Below are 18146 nucleotides of genomic sequence, written 5' to 3' on the forward strand. Positions count from 1 at the left end.
AAAAAATCCACCTTTTACTGAACCAAACCCTTAATTCATAAGTATTCCTAAATGTTATATTATGATTATTATTATGAAAATCTGATGTGCTAGAGTAAAAACAAGGTCACATTCTGAATCAGTGCAAACAATTCATCTAGAAACATTTACTTAGATCGCAGATTTTACAAATTAGCTGACTAGCAAATTTACATTCTGGATTTCACATGACAGTCCATATTAGAAATGAACACCAAGGTATTTGTTAATGCAATCGGATGAGTGTTGGTGGTTGGTCGGTGATCCACCAAGTGGGAGGAGTTGACACAGGGATGTACAGGACAGTCCTACTTACCCTCAGCACCCAACACATTTTGCTGCCGCAGCTGTTGTGGCACCCGCACACACCCACACACACATTTGCACACACTTAAGGTTGCTCCCTGTGCAGTGACTGCATCTCCATTCAGGCTGCTGCTCTCTGCTCCACCGCCGTCTCCTCGGGTTGCCTCTCCAGCCTGCACACACGCACGCAAAGTGGAATGTTGTCTCCGTCTTGCTGGGAAAAGTGGCATTCAGCGGAAGAGTGAAGAAGACTGCGCTCAATTACCATGAGCTGTTTGGATGTTATGTACCCAGCCTATGGACATTACGCCTCATACGCAGCCAACGCTCCAGCTTTCATCAACACACTACAGGTTGGACAAATTATCATCACATTTTGTTATTAGTATTATTATCATCACCATACAATATATCACTATTGTATTTTCAGCCTGAATTGCAGCATGGTTACAATTTTGTAATTCATGAATTATTTATTTTGAGTGACCTTTTTCAAGTTTCAAGTCTTGTTGTGCGGGATATAAAGTTTGATTGTTAACAAAACAGACTGAAGTTAATTCTAAAAAAAAACCCCATTGATATATATATATATATATATATATATATGCATCTTCTGATCTATAGGCCGTCATACCACTCTGAATGCATATTTGCATATCTCTACACACATCTATACATCTATCTAGCTGCAAATATCTCTCGTATCTCACACACCTACTTCATTTAAGTGACAAATACATCTTCATATATTGAGCTATGGCTATAGCAAGCTACAAATATAGAGTCACATCAACAGCACATCTACACAGTATAAACATATTTATAGTGACCTGTCGTTATTCATGACATTTATAGAAATCTACATATCTGGTTAATAACACATTTATACACCTTAGCTTATGTTCATAAACTGTATAGCTCTCTATCTATATATACTGTGTATCATCCTAGCTTTGCAAATTAATCTCAGATCTGAAGCAAGGGTTTTATTAACTCTTTTACTCCCATTGACGGATTAAGACGTCAAATGTCCCTCATACTTTTTAGCTTATAGGTCACACCTCCCGGCTGGCGTGCAACGTCCCCAATTTTAGTCCGATTCGTTGTGTAGACATTTTTTTAATTGCCCGCTATTTTGCTGATCAGAGTTGCCCATCACTCGAGCACTTCATTCCAGTGTCTCGTGATTAACGGCCAATCTTAGTTGTTCTTATCAATTAGCATGACTTCTCAGTCTTCCCTCGTCATCTCTTCATGGGAAGGATACTTGTCAGAAAAGTATCTTACAACATCGCTGCCATGGAGGCAATGATTCCCGATTCAGGAATGACTGCGCTTGTCAGTAATAAGCAACCAAATCTATCTGGCTGGTGCGGCGTAAGTCGCACCGAGCTTGCACGACCTCCGGCAACCTGCAGAAGGTGACGTGAGCAACGTGCGTGAGTCTGGCACGGCAAAGCTTCTCAGGACTGACTCAGCTGTTGATTCTCAGTTTTTCGATTCAATGTATTATGATGACGGGAAAAATACGAATTTTGCCTGGCAACCGCAGCCTTGTATCGTAGATCTTCACATCGGCAGTCATGAATAAGAATTTCAATACCAAACAACCCACATCCAGGATCTATCGACCGACCTCTCAACATACAGCAACTCGATTTCGATGACACCTGTCTCAACTCTCTTCTATGTTGCCAGACTCCCTCCGGTGTGAGTAGCACCTCACCTCCGTGCCGGGATTTTATGGACACTCCCAGGGGCCCCGAGGGAATGTCCGCCGTTCAGGGCACCATCGGCGGATCGACAACGTCGTCATCTTCATCCGCATCATCTTCTTCTTCTTCCTCCTCATCTTCCTCCTACACGTCGGCGGCCCAGCGGACGGACGAGGGCCCCAAGGACAAGCAGGAGGGCCCCGAGGCCGAGTACCTGAGCTCGCGCTGTGTGCTTTTCACCTACTACCAGGGGGACATCAGCAGCGTGGTGGACGAGCACTTCTCTCGGGCTCTCAGCTCCTATATGGACGGGGAGGGCAAGCGGCGAGTAACCGAGCAACAGGTCGCCGCGACCGCAGGTATGGTGGATTATTTGATGTGAACTTAAATGATGAATTTGAAATGCACTTTGACATTTACAGTCCAGCACGGCGATATGGAAATAAAAAAATCGATCACGATATAGGCGATTCTAAATCACGATCACAAAATACCACAATTTATTAGCAGTTATATAAAAAAGTAAGGAAGCGTCATACCCTCTACGTTCTCCGGCCCGGCCCCGGTTCTGGAACCTTGACCCTCCTCTTGCTAAGCACGGCCATTTTGACTACTTATACGGCCCTCCACCACGTTAACTGTTTTACTGAGCAAGACTAAAGCGCCATGGTATTTGATTGACAGTCAACAGCTGAGCGGGGCGTGGTTTCAGTGTACTCAGCAGACACACCCACAGTTTTTGTGTGCGGAGACATTGGCATGATTTTTAAGCCTTATTTTAGATACTGCATTGAAATTTACAATTTACATTCTTCTCTATGGAGTGTTCAATCTAGAAAACATTTATTTTGCTTTTGACTTTAATTAGATACTTTTGAATGTCGGACTTTCACCGTGTCAGCACTTTTTGCTCAACTTGCTGTTTTTTTTTAACATGTCACAATTCACAACAATTGACCAGGCAAGACACCTAAAAAATGATCAACTGTACCTTGGAAGGATTGAAACAGGAATTACTTAAATTGCCACTGAGTGTCATCAGCAGGTTGCAAAAGACAGCAAACGACTCTCTTCTTTGCTGGCTCACTAAGCTGACATGTGTTCAAAGTTTGAGGTATCTTAAAAAACATCCAAATGTTTGAAGCCAACCTTTCCGTCATATCATTGAAGCAATATCTACTTTATAGCTGGTCAGTCCACATTTGGTCTTTCTGACCTCACTTTTTGCAACGCGTCATGTCAACGTGACATGACACGTCCAGCCTCACAACAGATGCTGCAATTGAAAGGAGGCAAATTTGCCAGCGTGGAACATCTTTTCGGCCACACAGGATGAGCATCAGACAGGTGACTCCTTTGTGGGAAGGATGGGTGGGTGGGTGTTGGGCTCCTATTTGCAACTGTTATCCCGTGGAGGGAACCGGGAGTAAGGGGTCGGAGGTAATGAAGTTCCCAGGAGCCACACAACCAAATTATTTTTCCCTCTAAGAAGTCAAACTTTTACCATCCTCTACTCATGCTTTTTTCCGCCATACTATAATAAAGTGTAATTGCACATCCACTCCAGTAGTTGGCAGTGGCGCTCTCATTGCCTTTTATGTTCAGATAGTATTAACTCTACGGGGTATGTTTGACTTGCAACGAAAATGCTATTATTTAGAGTTGCGGCGGAGAATGGGTGGTGGGGTGGGGGCGTGAACATTTTTCTTCTCGCTAGGGGGCGTAAGAGAAAATAATTGAGAAGCACTGCAATAATAATTGTTCACGACATGCACCACAGCATCGTTCCGGGGGCCAACGTCAAAATAAACGTTGTCGTGGCAAGCTTGGGACTTCCGTCTTTTCAAACGAAATTGTTCAATTAATTCAAAAACTATGTTGCATCAAATTGTGATTGTGGTCTTACCCGTGCCTACCCCGTCTTAATTTCAAGTCTCTCCCCTCTTGAGGCACACATCGGTCATCAGGAACAAACACGAGGAATTAGTTGCCAGTCATAACATCGTTAGTGAAAAGTTTGAGCGGGTCAGCAGGATGGCACACTCGAAATGGCACTTTGGTGATTAGTGGCAATTACATTCAATGTAAAATATTGTCGTCAGAGTGTAATAAATTAATATAGATGTGTATTCTTTAGCTTTCAGGTGCTTTTCCCAGTTCAATTAATTACTACCAAATGTCAATTTCGCAAGTATGCATTTTTTAGATCCGATTTGTATCTGGTCCATAGTTTGATTCAGGATTTCTCAATTGAGAAATTAAATAGTGAACACAATTTTCTTGTGTACATTATATCAATAACTCTTATATGTAAGTATTTAAAACAACCATATGTAGCGTTTGTAACAAATATATTTAAGGATTATTATTTGTACAAGCCAAGTTTCCTTCTCTTCTCCGCTTTGCATAATTGAACTAACATTTTACATATAACGCTTTTGCCACTAAAATAATTTCATTTTGGCTGTCCACATTAGTTAATGCACGTTCAAATATGCGTTGCTTAAAGCATTATAACAACACCCCATTGATAGCTTGTCTATGGCATTTTGCATTGTTTGTTAGCATTATGCTACGTGCCCTTAATTCTTAACCTAGTCTGAATTTTACGTTTGGTATGATTAAACTTGAACTTTAATGCTCATTAGAAGTACTCTTCTAACAGCTGCACGATTATGGCCAGAATGGTCAATTATTTGGATCGATATTGGAATCTTGATTAGTGGTCTCACTTATTCATCATGTCAGGGACAAATCTTTATCTTTATAGTCCGAAGCATTGTAAAAAGAAACTTTGACATGGATTATAATTTTAGAATATTAAAAATATTAATATTAAAAAAATATATGACTAAAGAATTGGCGAATTGCATAATATGCTATTATCACTTGTCCAGAATCCAAAACGAGTTCAGACAACAGATGCTGATCCTTTGCGACTTTCTATCTCTTCATCATAATGCTCCAAATTTGCAATGCATACAGATAATTATTTTATTTCACTGTGACGTAGAAAGGTGCGCTCGCTTGTTACAGTATTTTGGCAGTTTCATGAGGCAGGCATTTTTGTCGACAATCAGGTTAATTTAATCGTGGGCGACAAAATCGTAAGCACAATTCAAATATTAACTCGGTAGTCCTGAGTCTTATGTCAAATTTTAGTTCACAAGTCAAAGCAATGGGTCTCATCTTGAAAAACTCGTAAGTAGGCTCACTCGAGTCTGAAGGCACAGTCCCTTAAAAACATCCCAATGATGTTAGAAGATCACGCTTGCCATTGCATCACCGGAGCAATGTTAAAAAGCCACTCAGTCCACCTGCCCGCGGTCTTTCTGACCACACTTTGCTTCCGCGTCCTGCCTCACAACAGATGCTATGTTTGTACACGACACTCAGCGCACAGCCTCGTGGCGGGCGTATCCTCCTTTGAAAGACGTCCCCCCCACCCCCCCACAATGGCTGCTGTCAGATTTATACGCCGTGTGATCGGACCCTACCCCTCGTCGCGCCATGCGGTGTCTCTTTTCCAGAGGAATATCTAAATATAAAAGTCTACCGCTGAAAACGTATAATGGCCGGCTGACATTCTATCAAGGGCGAGGAGGCGCGGGAGGAGGACGGAAGGGGCGATGGTGGGGAGGGAGGGGGTGGTGGGCGCAGAAAAAACAACAGGTGGGGGTGCGGGGAACTGAAGAGAGGGGCTGCCGGCGCTCGCACAGGGTCACTGTTGTGCGAGTGCATTTTCAGACTTTCATGAGGGCCGAGTTGACATGATAGTGAGAGATGTCACTGCAGACAGTGATTTAAGACTCTTTGGGGCGCCTCGAGGTCACGGCGTCTGCCTAATATAGATGGCATTCGGTGATATAGGGTCTCTCGCTATCTTTCTACCCCCCTCTCTCTCTCGCTCGCTCTGCACTACATGTGGTTGTGTTTATTTCTGTGTTGGAGGTAGCACAGTGTGACAGTATGATCCAATGGGGAAGATATCTGGGCAAGAGGGCTAAGCCGTCATGTGACTGCCATCTACAATTCGCCATGCAGCCGCTCTTCTTTTTAAGCCCCGTTTCCACCAGGCGCTGCAGTCCAGTTTGGTACTGGCTATTTTCCGCGTTTCCGCTGTCAGGGAATAGTAGGAAAATAACTGGCTGGAGTTCAAACATAACCACTTCGCTGACAGTTGGGCCTGGTGGTTGAAGAGATGCGCCCTTGAGCAAGGCACCACACCCATTTTTCCAAAAAATATGATGAAACAATTGACGATTTGGTGCAGGTCCATCTGACTGTGGCGTGGCCCCAATGCCAGCAGACTGTAGCAGTAAAACGATCAAATGCGTTACTGATCAGCCACATTGCAAAGTTTTGTCAAAATCTGTAATGTTGACCTTTCACCCTTGACCTAACCAAAGCAAACAACATTTTCCAAGCTTATCATTTTGGTGAAAGATATGTTCTAGCTGACAGCAGGAAAGATGAAAGGTAGACCTTGAACTGTAGGCCAGCCAATCGCAAGGCAGAGGTAGCCCAACCACTGTTCCTCAATACAACACAACTTCATTTTTAAAAAGCATTTTCCAACAGCTGAGGCTGTAACAAACTGCTTCCCATATGGTGTAATAGAAATTAGCGGGAAATTAGCACACAAATTAAAAGACAAGCAATAGATACCAGAAGAACAGCACATTGGTGTGTTGTGACAGATCATCAGGTGTGCCGCAATGATCTCATTTTGCTTAATTGAGTCAAAACGTAATTTATTGACGACAAATAACGTATGGTTATTTATTTATCTCTGCGGGCGGCTGACAGGCAGAACAATTTGTTTGTATAAAGACGTGACAGGACAGTAAAGCCTCATTCACACATGGATGAGGTTTTCAAATTGAGACATGACCACGTCACCACATGAGCCACGTAGCCTTAAAATAAAGCGACAAAAAAGCTCCATGAGCTAAGTGAGTCATTGCACTTTGTCATTCACTAACATTCCACTGTGCTCTCTCCATCAGACACGCCATCACCGAGCAGCCGACGAAGCTTCCCTCCATCCTTCTGGGACAGTAATTACTCGTCGCCTCAAAGCCGCGTGCACTGCGAGACGGCGGCTCCTTCCTATTCTATGGACCCCTATGCGTCGGGGATACACCCCGGTCTGCCGCACCCGCACCCGCACGCTCACCCCCACCCCCACCCTCACCCTCACCCGGCGGAGAGCTGGGGCTACACCCAGGCTCAGGCCTACGGGCCTCCGAGGCCTCTCCATGAACTGTACTCGCCCTCCACTTTGGAGCCCCACTACGGGCCCCTGCTCATGCCCACTGTGCGGCCGGCCCACCTGCCCACCCTGCCGAGTCACTACGAAGTAAGCAAGCTAGAGCCCACGGCGTCCTGGCCAGGCCTGCTACCTCCGGGGGACGTCAGTCAGACACTGGCCCTCAATATGGACGCAGGTGAATGAAATGGTCAATTCTTCTCGCTGAACGTGAATCCCAGAGATGGGGCAACTTAAATGCTGGGGGGAGCCGCAATTTATCATCGGACCATGCACTTCTTAAGTGGATGTATGACATCATGCTATTTTTTTAAAAAAAATAGACAAAATACATGCTATATTTAATACATTTTTTCAAAGCTTGTAAAAATGATCCACTATTGTAACAGAGCATCAAAGGGTTTGGAGCAAAAAAAAAAAAAAATGTCCAGCGCAAAGAGCACTCTTGCATGAAAAAATACAATTTAAGGACAGAACTCATTTTGAGATTTTTTTCCCCCCCAAGTAAAATCAACTATTATTAAGATACAGTTTGTCCTGCATAGCATTCCAAATTCACAAAGAATTATTGGGCCTCCTCACATTGTAATATAGGACAGTATAAGATCCAGTCTAAGCGCAACTGAGACATGCCTGCCATCTTATGGTAAATGGTGATATTACAACATAAATCTTCTTTTGACCCCTCCAGATGCGTAAATTCATGGATTTGTTTTCTTTTTCTCATATTTATTTCATATCTTGGCATTTGCTCTCTCTCTCTTTCTCTCTCTCTTTCTCTCTCTCTTTCTCTCTCTCTCCCTCCCTCCCTCCTTCCCTCCCTTTTTTATAGGAATATTCATATTTTCCCAATCTAGAGCAAACGCTCCCTCTCTACACATACTCTACATTGACCGTCCACCTATATCTTTCCAAACATCGACCCGAGCGCTTGCGATGGTGAATAGCCCATCCTCGCAACATTGCGGACCTTCAACACATGCACCTTCACAAGTCAACACTTCTTAACGAGAATATTTGTCTAAAAACAGGTTCCATGACAACGTGGGCTCTGCTGTTTGCCGACATGCTCCTAATCACTGTTTCTCTATTATGCTTTCTCAGGCCTGCAGCAGCACAAGAAAGGCAAGGAGCTCTACTGGTTCTAACGAGGCACACAGACACATTGACCACAGCCAATTAGTCCCTGGACCTTCTCCGCTATTGAAAAACCGTGTCGCCTTTATCCCATGTACACAGTCACACACACGCACGCACGCCCACGCCCACGCACACACACACACACACCCACACACTCCTGGACTTCCCTGACAGGATCCAGCCTGGCTCCAGGTGGATGCGAGTGCACCATGGAGATAAGGCATAATCTGGACCGTCTTTGCCATGTTCCTCTCCCAGGGCAGACCCTGGCACGGGAGGACACCATGTTGGACCCGGAAAAAACGACTTTAGCTGATCGAGGAATGGACCTGAGGGGGGGAGTCGCTCCAATGTGCCTGGTTATCTCCATTTCAAGCCTTGTGTTTGTCGCTTTGTCCCTCAAAACGTCATACAAGAAGATGGAGATTTTTACTTTGTTACTGACAAGATGGTGTTTCTATTTATTGGTGTTTATTTTTTGGGGAATTGTTTGCTATATAGGCCAGTGCTTCTGCAACGATTGTGGTTGGGTTTCTTGTGTTTTTCCAAAGAGATGTGACAAAAGTGACCACGCAGGATTTTTTTTTTTTTTTGGGTGGCCCTTGTGAGCCACTGAAGGGAGAAATCACGACAATAGTTTTATTTTTTTGTGGGGGAGGGGGGGATAAGTTTCTCCGAAATTTTCGCTTTTAATTCTCCCTTGTTTCAATCAGGACTCTCTCTTTCGTGTGTATCATTTCATTCTCCATTTATTTTGTGTCCAAAAAGATTGTGATTGTCAATAAATATTTTTATGGTAAAGCGGCACATTTCTCAAGCGTGTTGAATCCGGAAGAGACATAATAAGCAATTATGTAGACTTGATGACAGTTAAATCGCAAGACAAAATGGAGTACCATGGTTTCTGGTTAAGCTCTAAATTGAAGCACACTGTAGTACTGAAGTTAAGTCATAATTGTGCTAGATATTTGCATGAAAACACTTTTAAGCCTTGAATATAAAATCATGGAATGGAACACAGTAACAAAAAAAAACAAAAAACAAAAAACAAAGCAATAATATTACCCGTGTGGTTGGGTGGCACACTGACTGGCGCAAAAACTAGTTAAATGCACACCATTCGCAACCACAAGACACCAGCGCTCAAGGTTGCTGTCTAGAGAAAAACCGAAGTTGAGCTACATCCGTACATGGCTCAAGAATTATTCATCCTGCGCAAAACAACACTTACGGTGAAACAAGAGTTCAGATTATTCAAGGAAAAAAATAATTAAATAACAACTAATCAACTTTTGCCGTAGCCAGTCAAGGAAATTGAAGAGTGGATTTTTTTCCAATTAAGTTTATCAAGGTAATGCAGGAAAATGTGCATTCCCAATGTTAAATGAGATCAAATAGTGAAGCAGTCGATGAAACGCCACAAGCAGGTTTTGCAATTCTAAATGGCATGAGATGGTAAGGTAATATTTTTAGATTGGACATGGCTTTGGCCTGAGCAGAAAAAAACAGAGGATAGGTGAGTTTTTCATGTGGGTGGGTTATTATAAAAAAAAAAGTCTGATATCGATTCATAAAATCATAAATCGTTACTTTTAATAATGTATTTTTCCTCATACATTGAGATGACTTCACACTCTTTGCAATATCTTGTCACTATGCAAAAGCAGCATATCAAAACAAAATGGCGGAAGCAGTGAAGTCAGCGCCAACAAGCATGAAGGCAGACATATTTATTGTTTTGATCAGGTCATGTTAAATAAAACGTACATGAATAATGTAACTGCATTGGCTTCAATTGTTAATTTAGATATTCATATTTTTACTAATGCACCGAGTTACAGCAAGAAATTTGTACTAATTGCAGCTTTGGTTCTTCTGAGAATGCCTTCCATAGGGAAGTAAAATTGGTGCTGCGTGAAAATCCTTGATTGAATTAAAAAAATCAATCAAAGTGAATTGAAAATTGAACCAAAATGATTTTGGAAATTTGAATCGATACCCAGCCTCAGTGTTTAAGTAAAATATGGAGACTAAAAAGTTTGGGAATGAGCGAACGCTTAAATATGGGTCACCCTACTGTACTGTTGAAGAACAGAAAAATAATTTATTGCAATGTATTTATTGCACTACAAAGCCTTGACTGCAGGTGCAACTTCAAGTTTGTGTTCAAGATTAAAAAAACATATACAATAGAAAAATAAATACTATAATAGTAATTAGGTCGTAGTAGTAAAATTCAGTGCACAAAAAACGGTTCCAATAACGAGTTTATGAAAATTTTTGATTAATGGACCCCTAAAAAAAAATTAGAAAAAAACAAAACAAAACCATTTTGTGCTTCAAAAATTCTGTTGCCAATGACGCTGCTATTTGAAGAGCGCCATCAACTCTGCACACAGAAGTATCCCTGGCCCATCTGATGAACGTTGCCATGTAACTGGTCTCGTTTAAAAAAGCCCTTCCATTTTGAATTCCGGCTTGCATTCACACTTTGTCACCTATAAAGTGGCAACGAGCGCCGAATGCCAGCTATGCGCAACAGGAGAAGACGCCGAGCATGTCGGCTATGCGCCCAATGTTGTTGTATTATTGATCCGATAATCAGATTATGCGCTGAGGTATGCCCGCCTGGGCCACTGTCACAATTTAACGGCTGCTATGTGTGAATCCTACCCCGCTCACTAGCATGCGTTTAGACTCAGCCAACTATGCGATTGGCTCTAAGCTGGGCAAATACGAACGGTAATGAAATTAAAAGAGTTTACCATCACGGGCCAAGCATTTTTAGTGCCTTTTCACACTTGACACGGGGCTTGAGGTTTGTACTTTTCACACTGGATGCACCAGGATGTACTTTGCTGTTACTATGCGGCCACAACTATTATCACATTATGACCATAAACACAACATGGCATCCAGAGCAGATATGTTCATCACGTAATCCAGCGGATATGACAGGATTCCGGCAAATATTTTGATTGAGATTCTCGTCCAAACTCACAGCAGGTTAATAATAATAATAATTTGCCCTTTATTAGTCCCACAACGGGGAAATTCGAGATTCGAACCCAGTCCTCCTGGGGAGACTGGGTCCTGAACGCGGCGCCTTAGACCACTCGGCCATCCTGACATACTCATTATAAATGAAATGTTGTTATTCAATTAGGGTTGATCATGTCAGTATCACTAAACAGAAAATGCTGCCCTCTGTTGGTCAATTTGGAGCATTGCAATTGTGCTATTGAGGTTAGATTAGAATTCAATTTATGAGAATGTTTGATGAAGACCTCTTTCTTTTCAAGTAGCTTTCGAGGACAATGGAGTGGTTTTGGAAGGTCACAAGGAAGATGAGGATGTAGAAATGTCCGCAAATATGAGGAAAAGAGGAGGTCTTTGATTTTGAGGAGGGTCGTTTTTCCGCTGTTTTATGATCAAAAAGCCTGATTGAAATTGCTACAAAAATAAATTATTAGACAGCAGGTGGGTTTGGAGTTTGTGGGTAACTGCACATGTCTTTTAGATACAAAAGGGAGATTAGAAATTAGTGCAGAGTGTGTCCTGGATATAAACTGAGTCACCAGTAAGACGACGTAAAACTAACGAGAGTTGACTCACATGCAACGATTTTTTTTTCTCTATATAACAAAATACTCCAGAAATAATTTCAAAAATCAAATTCATTATTGCTGTCAATATGTGTTGTGCAAATGTTTATGTTACATTCATAGAGCATATAAAGCAACATTATGATTGAGATTCATTTCTGGGCAGAAGGATTGTATAAATCACGTCCTGGCAGCTTAAAGTTAATGTTTCATTTTCACAATCACGATCCACTTCTCATGACTGTCATGTGCAAGTGGGAAGAAAAAAAATGATAATGAGGGAGGGGCAAAAAAAAGTCACTTTTTTTTTTTTTTTTTTTTACACACAATTGGGCATGTTGCTGGAAAAAATGGTGAATGCTGCATTTTTCTGCATAGCTCATACTGTAAATGTTTTTTGTTTTTTTTTCGCCCAGCAAAATAACAAAAGCTTTACTGTTGTACTTGACCCACTTGAACAGCTGATTTGCCTTTTCCATCGTTGTAAAGACTTTACAGTATGGCGTCACAAACATAAACGATACTGGAGGAGAGCGTTTGATGTCCCTCTTACGATAGTCTACTTAAATGTTGTTATGTTTGTTTCTTTTTATGATTGGATTCAAATCCGCTGAAGTCGTACAATTCAGAATTGGACCAAAATGTTCTGGGGAAAAAAAAATACACCTCTAAAGTGGAGCAAAACTTCTGAAGTCAAACTGCTGTCAAACATTTAAATATTTCTCAGTGAATCAGATGAAATCAGATATTTAGTTAGGTTTTTTCTTTATCTCCAGATCCATGCTGAAAATATTGAGATTATAAAAAATGAAAATAAGTGAAGAGTTAAATAAACTGCCTTGAACGTTGGACAATTTGTATTTGCTACTTATCCGTCCTTCCTAAAGTTTGACTTTCCCATGAAATATAAGTAAAATTTATTTTATATATTTATAATCTTCAAAAAAAATACCAAAACAAGCAATCAAAAAAGTCATTTAAATGTACAAGCAAATCATATGTCCCTGCAGTTTACACTCAGTCCGTTACACTGACGCATCACCCCTTGCGAAAGATTTGGAGTATTAAACAAGTCAAAAGAGCCACAGGAAGTTGCATCGTAACGCTTGCGATGAAGGCCGAAAGTCGAATCGCTAAAGAATTGACTAGCCAACCAATGCTCATACCCAATGATCATCCGCACTGTCAGGCACACGCCGATGCATTTATATATAAAAAAATAAGAAATAAGAGAGCGCATTATGCTACTGAACGCAAGATTCTATCTCCAGCTCCGCTAATATTAGCCAGCTAAGCTAATTAGGCTAGCAACACAATTTGGGTGCAACTTTTTGGGTCGCACGATTGCTTTTAAGCAATTAAATTATTTAAATACAGAGGAGAGAGAACACTATCGTTACAGGAACAGTTTTGGAACTTGTGTTTTGCTTAGTTTTGTATAAAGTATAATCTACAAATGAATATTCCAAAACCATTTTACTCAAATTGGCTATTCCTCCAGGGAATGCAGACAGTGGACGTCTCCACTAGTTCCGTAACTACAGTAACAGAAATGTTGAATTGACAAGGTGAAGAGTTGGCCTACCAGAGGGGCTATCCTCTAAGACGCAGGTGTCAAACTCAAGGCCCGGGGGCCAGATCTGGACCGCGACCGCATTTCATGTGGCCCGCGAAGGGCAAATCATATCCGTCAACTTCCTGTTTCTAGCACATTTTCTTCACTTTTAACAACATTGAGATTTGAGATATTGCCATTTATTTGTGACCAATCTTCCCCTTTTAAAATAAATCGAAGAATTATTGAACAAGCAATTACTGCCCGGCTTCTGATTTCAAAACTGATAGTCCATCAATTTGTTGTGTATATGTGATAACGTAAGCGCCATATAAATACAATGTGGCCCGTCCTTAAAAATGAGTTTGACACTCCTGCTCTAAGATAATCACTAGCCTAACTTATTTTTTCCCCCCAGCAGCCTGGATGTCTAGCAGAACACTACTGCCTCTCACACAGCAGGCCGGGGACCAGGTTTGATCACGTGAGACTTCTGGTTTCGGGGATAAGACGAATGAGCAGCTTGTTAATTATGTGTTGGGCCACATTGATGATTACATACAGCAGTATATCACACACACTATAGGAACAATATGAATAGAGATGCCAATTTTTTTTCTATTGTTGTGCATTGGTTCTTAATTCCAATATGATTGAAGAAAAAAACAAAGTGATGGGAAAAGTTAACTACATTCACAAAAACTGAAAGTTAAAAAAAAAACAAAAAAAAAAACAAAACGGAAGACTCCTACATAACCGCAATGATGTGAAAATCTGCTGACTTTCTAAGAGACTAGATTCCCATAAGAATTGCATCATAAAAAAAAAACAGTCATGATTCATCATTTCCCCATTTCAATGATTGACTGTACAACATTTTACAGCCTGCTGACAGCCACCTGACTGGACATGCTGCAGGTCATATAAAGAGTCAGCTATATAAGAAAAAGATCCGAGACCAGGTCCTGCATCGCCTACCGGTGGTTACACTGCAGCCAGCGACACACACACACACACACACACACACACACACACACACTCACCGACGACTCAACACTGAGGCAGGTAAGCAGCTCCAAAAGCGCACGCACACACCCCCACTCACACACTCACACGCAAACGCACCATGCAAATACACACATTTTTACAACGGCTTCAACTCATATTGTCCTTGGCGGTAATGTGGGGCCCACGGGTGACCCCTGCCCTAACATAATCATTTACAAATTGTGATGGAACGGAAGCTGCAGTAGCCCCCCCCCCCAAAAAAAAAAATTAAAAAAAATAAATATATATATATATATATATATATATATATATATATATATATTTTTTTTTTTTTTTTTTTTTTTTAATTTTATTTTTTTCATTTCATGACAGACAAGATGAAGCTGCTACTTGCTGCTGCATTTCTGGCTGTGGCCAGCTGTGTGAGCATTTCCTTGGAGGATCTGGAGTTCCACGCATGGAAGCTCAAGTTTGGTGAGGCACCAATTTGTCTTTTTGTGAAAGCCACAATCCTTGTTTTAAATCATTTTTTTTTCTGGATTGAAAAATAGTCTTTACGGTGCTGCAACTCTGGCAAATGGACTGATCACGGGATTACTCCTGGATACTGCACTTGTCGACAAAGTTTTTGAGAAAACAATAAAAATAACAGAATATGAAAAAAATATTTGTCAGATGTTATGAGACACTCAGAATTGATTAAAGGCGCTCTTCATCTTGCGCACAGTTTAGCAAAAACTATTTGACATATAACTAATAATTTTTACGTTTTTGCATGTTTACCATTATCCAACTTGTCAACTAACACTGTACAACAAAATTGTTCAATATCACAAAAAACAGAAAGTTGTCACCATTATGTTTGAAAACAATTACTGGGAGAAAGTCATTTATCTTTGAACTTCCGCGACAATTAACTCGATGGGAAAAGTTCTAACACTGGGATTGATAAATCGTATTTCCATGATTCATATCGGAGCAATTAATTATTGGATAATGAAATCTGGTCAAGTTTTGAGAGCCCGCTGTATAAAAGTACCCATGTTTTGGATGCACTCGATTCATTAGTCGATTTTTCTCGTTCCGACTGGCAGGGAAGTCCTACAGCTCTCCGTCAGAAGAGTCTGAACGCAAAACCATCTGGCTGAACAATCGTAAACTGGTGCTTGTTCACAACATGATGGCCGATCAGGGTATCAAGTCATACCGCCTCGGCATGACCTTCTTTGCCGATCTGGTAAGAAAACTAGATAGCCGTTTCAAATCCCGCATTGGATTTACTAAATTCTTCCAAGTAAATGGAGAGACCTCTAAGTGTGTCGCTCCTGATCAGGAAAACGAGGAGTACAAGCGGTTGATTTCCAAAGGATGCCTGCTGCACTTCAACTCTTCTATGCCTCGGGACGGTTCCACGTTCCTGCCGTTGCCCCTCGGAGCTGACCTACCACACACCGTGGACTGGCGAGACAAGGGATACGTCACCGACATCAAGGATCAGAAGGAGTGCGGCTCTTGTTGGGCCTTCAGCACAGTACGTACTCGACATGACAAAATACCTTCTGCCGTATCATGGATGATTAATTTTATCGCTACATGTTTTTTTTTTTTCCAGACGGGGTCTTTGGAGGGTCAGACCTTCAGAAAGACGGGCAAGTTGGTGTCTCTGAGCGAGCAACAGTTGGTTGACTGCTCTGGCGACTTCGGCAACATGGGCTGCATGGGAGGCCTCATGGATGACGCCTTCCAGTACATCCAGAAAAACGGCGGCATTGACACGGAGGAGTCCTATCCTTACGAGGCTAAGGTCAACTCAAATTGTCTCTTCTAAGAGATATAACAGAGACTAAAGACTAACGTTCTTGATGAAAACCTACCTAAATACCGTGACAGAGAAAATGTTTTCATTTCAAACTCATGGAATATGACGCTTCCGGAGACAACCTCACAGGATTTCCCAAAATTCGAGTCATGTTTCGTTTTATTGGGTTGCCGCCCTGTCAAGAGTTAAATGTTGCTTCGGGTAAAACTGTTCGGGAAAACTTGACTCAGGCCAATTTAAAGGCAAGGTATGAATGCAACATACCCGGTCAAAGAAATGTGAGGGTAGGAATCCGGGAAGTCTACCTGGCAAAGTGTTCTGGGCACTGAGGTCCTTCCAACGGTATTTCTCAAAGATGGCCTAAGAAGGTTGAATTTTAGTAGCTGGCTGAGTCATGGAAGTCTGGGCTTCCCTACTTTAATAATGTTTTCCCACAACCTGGACCCAGATACGCGGAAGTAAATCGCTGGATGATTATTGACTAATTTTCCTCATCGGCATAGGGGCTTTTGTTCCTTTCACACACAACTGATCATCATCGGAAAATGAAGCGTCAAATTCGCTTCATTTGCTACAACTGGTTCATGAAACATATTTGAAGCTTCATTTTCCCATCACTACCTTGAGCTGTGTCCAGTAACTGACAGCAGTCATTTGTTCCTTCTCCAAAATAGGATGGAAAGTGCCGCTACGACCCCGCCAACGTTGGTGCCACATGCACAGGTTACGTTGACGTGAAAAACGGCGACGAACGCGCTCTGAAGGAGGCTGTGGCTACAGTCGGACCGGTATCGGTTGCCATTGACGCTTCCCAGGAATCCTTCCAGCTATATGAATCGGGTAACGGACATAACTGTTAGCAAAGTGACAAATTTAAAAAAAAAAAATCTTTGATCTGAGATTATGTTTGCATTTGTTGACAGGTCTCTACGATGAGCCAGCGTGCAGCAGCACTCAGTTGGACCACGGGGTGCTGGCGGTGGGCTACGGCACTGACAATGGGCATGACTACTGGCTGGTCAAGAACAGGTAACTCCAAGCGACCTGCACCTTGAACTTGTCGCCAATCAACCAAATCGTTTCTGGGAAAACTCGCATAGCAAATCTCAGAATGGCCACAATTCGTAATTGCTCTCGAAAATGACCCCAAACTCCGGGATCGTTAATTGATCGATGTTTTGCAGCTGGGGTCTGCAGTGGGGAGACAAGGGCTACATCAAGATGAGCAGGAACAAGCGCAACCAGTGTGGAATTGCTACTGCAGCAAGCTACCCCTTAGTGTGAACAGGTTTGGAAAAAAAAAAATTTAAAAAAATCTATGATCGACTCATGAGAGGTCGCACCTCTTTAGTTTTTCATTAACTGTGTTTGGCATGTTGGATTCACAGGGCCAACGCCAGAGGACCAAGCGAAACCAAACTCTGACATTAGACAATATTTGATTTGATAAACAACTTGTATTTTTGTAGATTTTGACCTTTAAAATGGGCGATTGGAAGTGGATGCAATAAAAAAAGATCATTTATAAAAAAATGAAAAATAAAAAAAAATCTAAGACGTGTGGTTCCTGAGTTTTTCTTCTTATATTCAACAATAAATATCAAACCGATTACCAAATGACCCCCATCATTATGGAGTTACGATATATTTTTTATATTTTTGCAAAGATTTGAGTACTTCAATCACAAAAGCCTCCAAATTTGATTCA

The 18146-nt window shown here is 41.7% G+C and overlaps 2 protein-coding genes across 2 annotated transcripts; both read left to right on the forward strand.

Moving 5' to 3' along the window:
- Positions 1-434: 434 nt before the first annotated feature.
- vgll2b (vestigial-like family member 2b) lies at positions 435-9074 on the forward strand. The gene is made up of 4 exons (XM_088307402.1): positions 435-677; positions 2023-2398; positions 7049-7489; positions 8416-9074. Exons 1-4 carry the CDS (start codon positions 591-593, stop codon positions 8457-8459), a joined length of 948 nt encoding a protein of 315 aa, XP_088163528.1. The 5' UTR covers positions 435-590; the 3' UTR covers positions 8460-9074.
- Positions 9075-14506: 5432 nt separating this feature from the next.
- On the forward strand, positions 14507-17945 carry ctsl.1 (cathepsin L.1). Its single transcript, XM_088303729.1, has 9 exons — positions 14507-14676; positions 14992-15093; positions 15714-15856; positions 15953-16150; positions 16232-16423; positions 17113-17278; positions 17362-17467; positions 17623-17726; positions 17827-17945. Exons 2-8 carry the CDS (start codon positions 14997-14999, stop codon positions 17720-17722), a joined length of 1002 nt encoding a protein of 333 aa, XP_088159855.1. The 5' UTR covers positions 14507-14676; positions 14992-14996; the 3' UTR covers positions 17723-17726; positions 17827-17945.
- The last annotated feature ends 201 nt before the right edge of the window (positions 17946-18146 follow it).

The sequence above is a fragment of the Idiotropiscis lumnitzeri genome, chromosome 1 (genome assembly GCF_059441095.1).
Source record: "Idiotropiscis lumnitzeri isolate Australia: NSW breed Sydney's pygmy pipehorse chromosome 1, RoL_Ilum_1.0, whole genome shotgun sequence".
NCBI lineage: Eukaryota > Metazoa > Chordata > Actinopteri > Syngnathiformes > Syngnathidae > Idiotropiscis > Idiotropiscis lumnitzeri.

Excerpts from the sequence above, each read along its gene's own strand:
- ctsl.1 (XM_088303729.1), top strand. The coding sequence starts at position 14,997 with ATGAAGCTGCTACTTGCTGCTGCATTTCTGGCTGTGGCCAGCTGTGTG. Across the intron at positions 15,857-15,952 it reads TGACCTTCTTTGCCGATCTG|GAAAACGAGGAGTACAAGCG; the intron begins GTAAGAAAACTA and ends GCTCCTGATCAG. Across the intron at positions 17,468-17,622 it reads TACTGGCTGGTCAAGAACAG|CTGGGGTCTGCAGTGGGGAG; the intron begins GTAACTCCAAGC and ends GATGTTTTGCAG.
- vgll2b (XM_088307402.1), top strand. The coding sequence starts at position 591 with ATGAGCTGTTTGGATGTTATGTACCCAGCCTATGGACATTACGCCTCA. Across the intron at positions 678-2,022 it reads CTTTCATCAACACACTACAG|ACTCCCTCCGGTGTGAGTAG; the intron begins GTTGGACAAATT and ends CTATGTTGCCAG. Across the intron at positions 2,399-7,048 it reads ACAGGTCGCCGCGACCGCAG|ACACGCCATCACCGAGCAGC; the intron begins GTATGGTGGATT and ends TCTCTCCATCAG.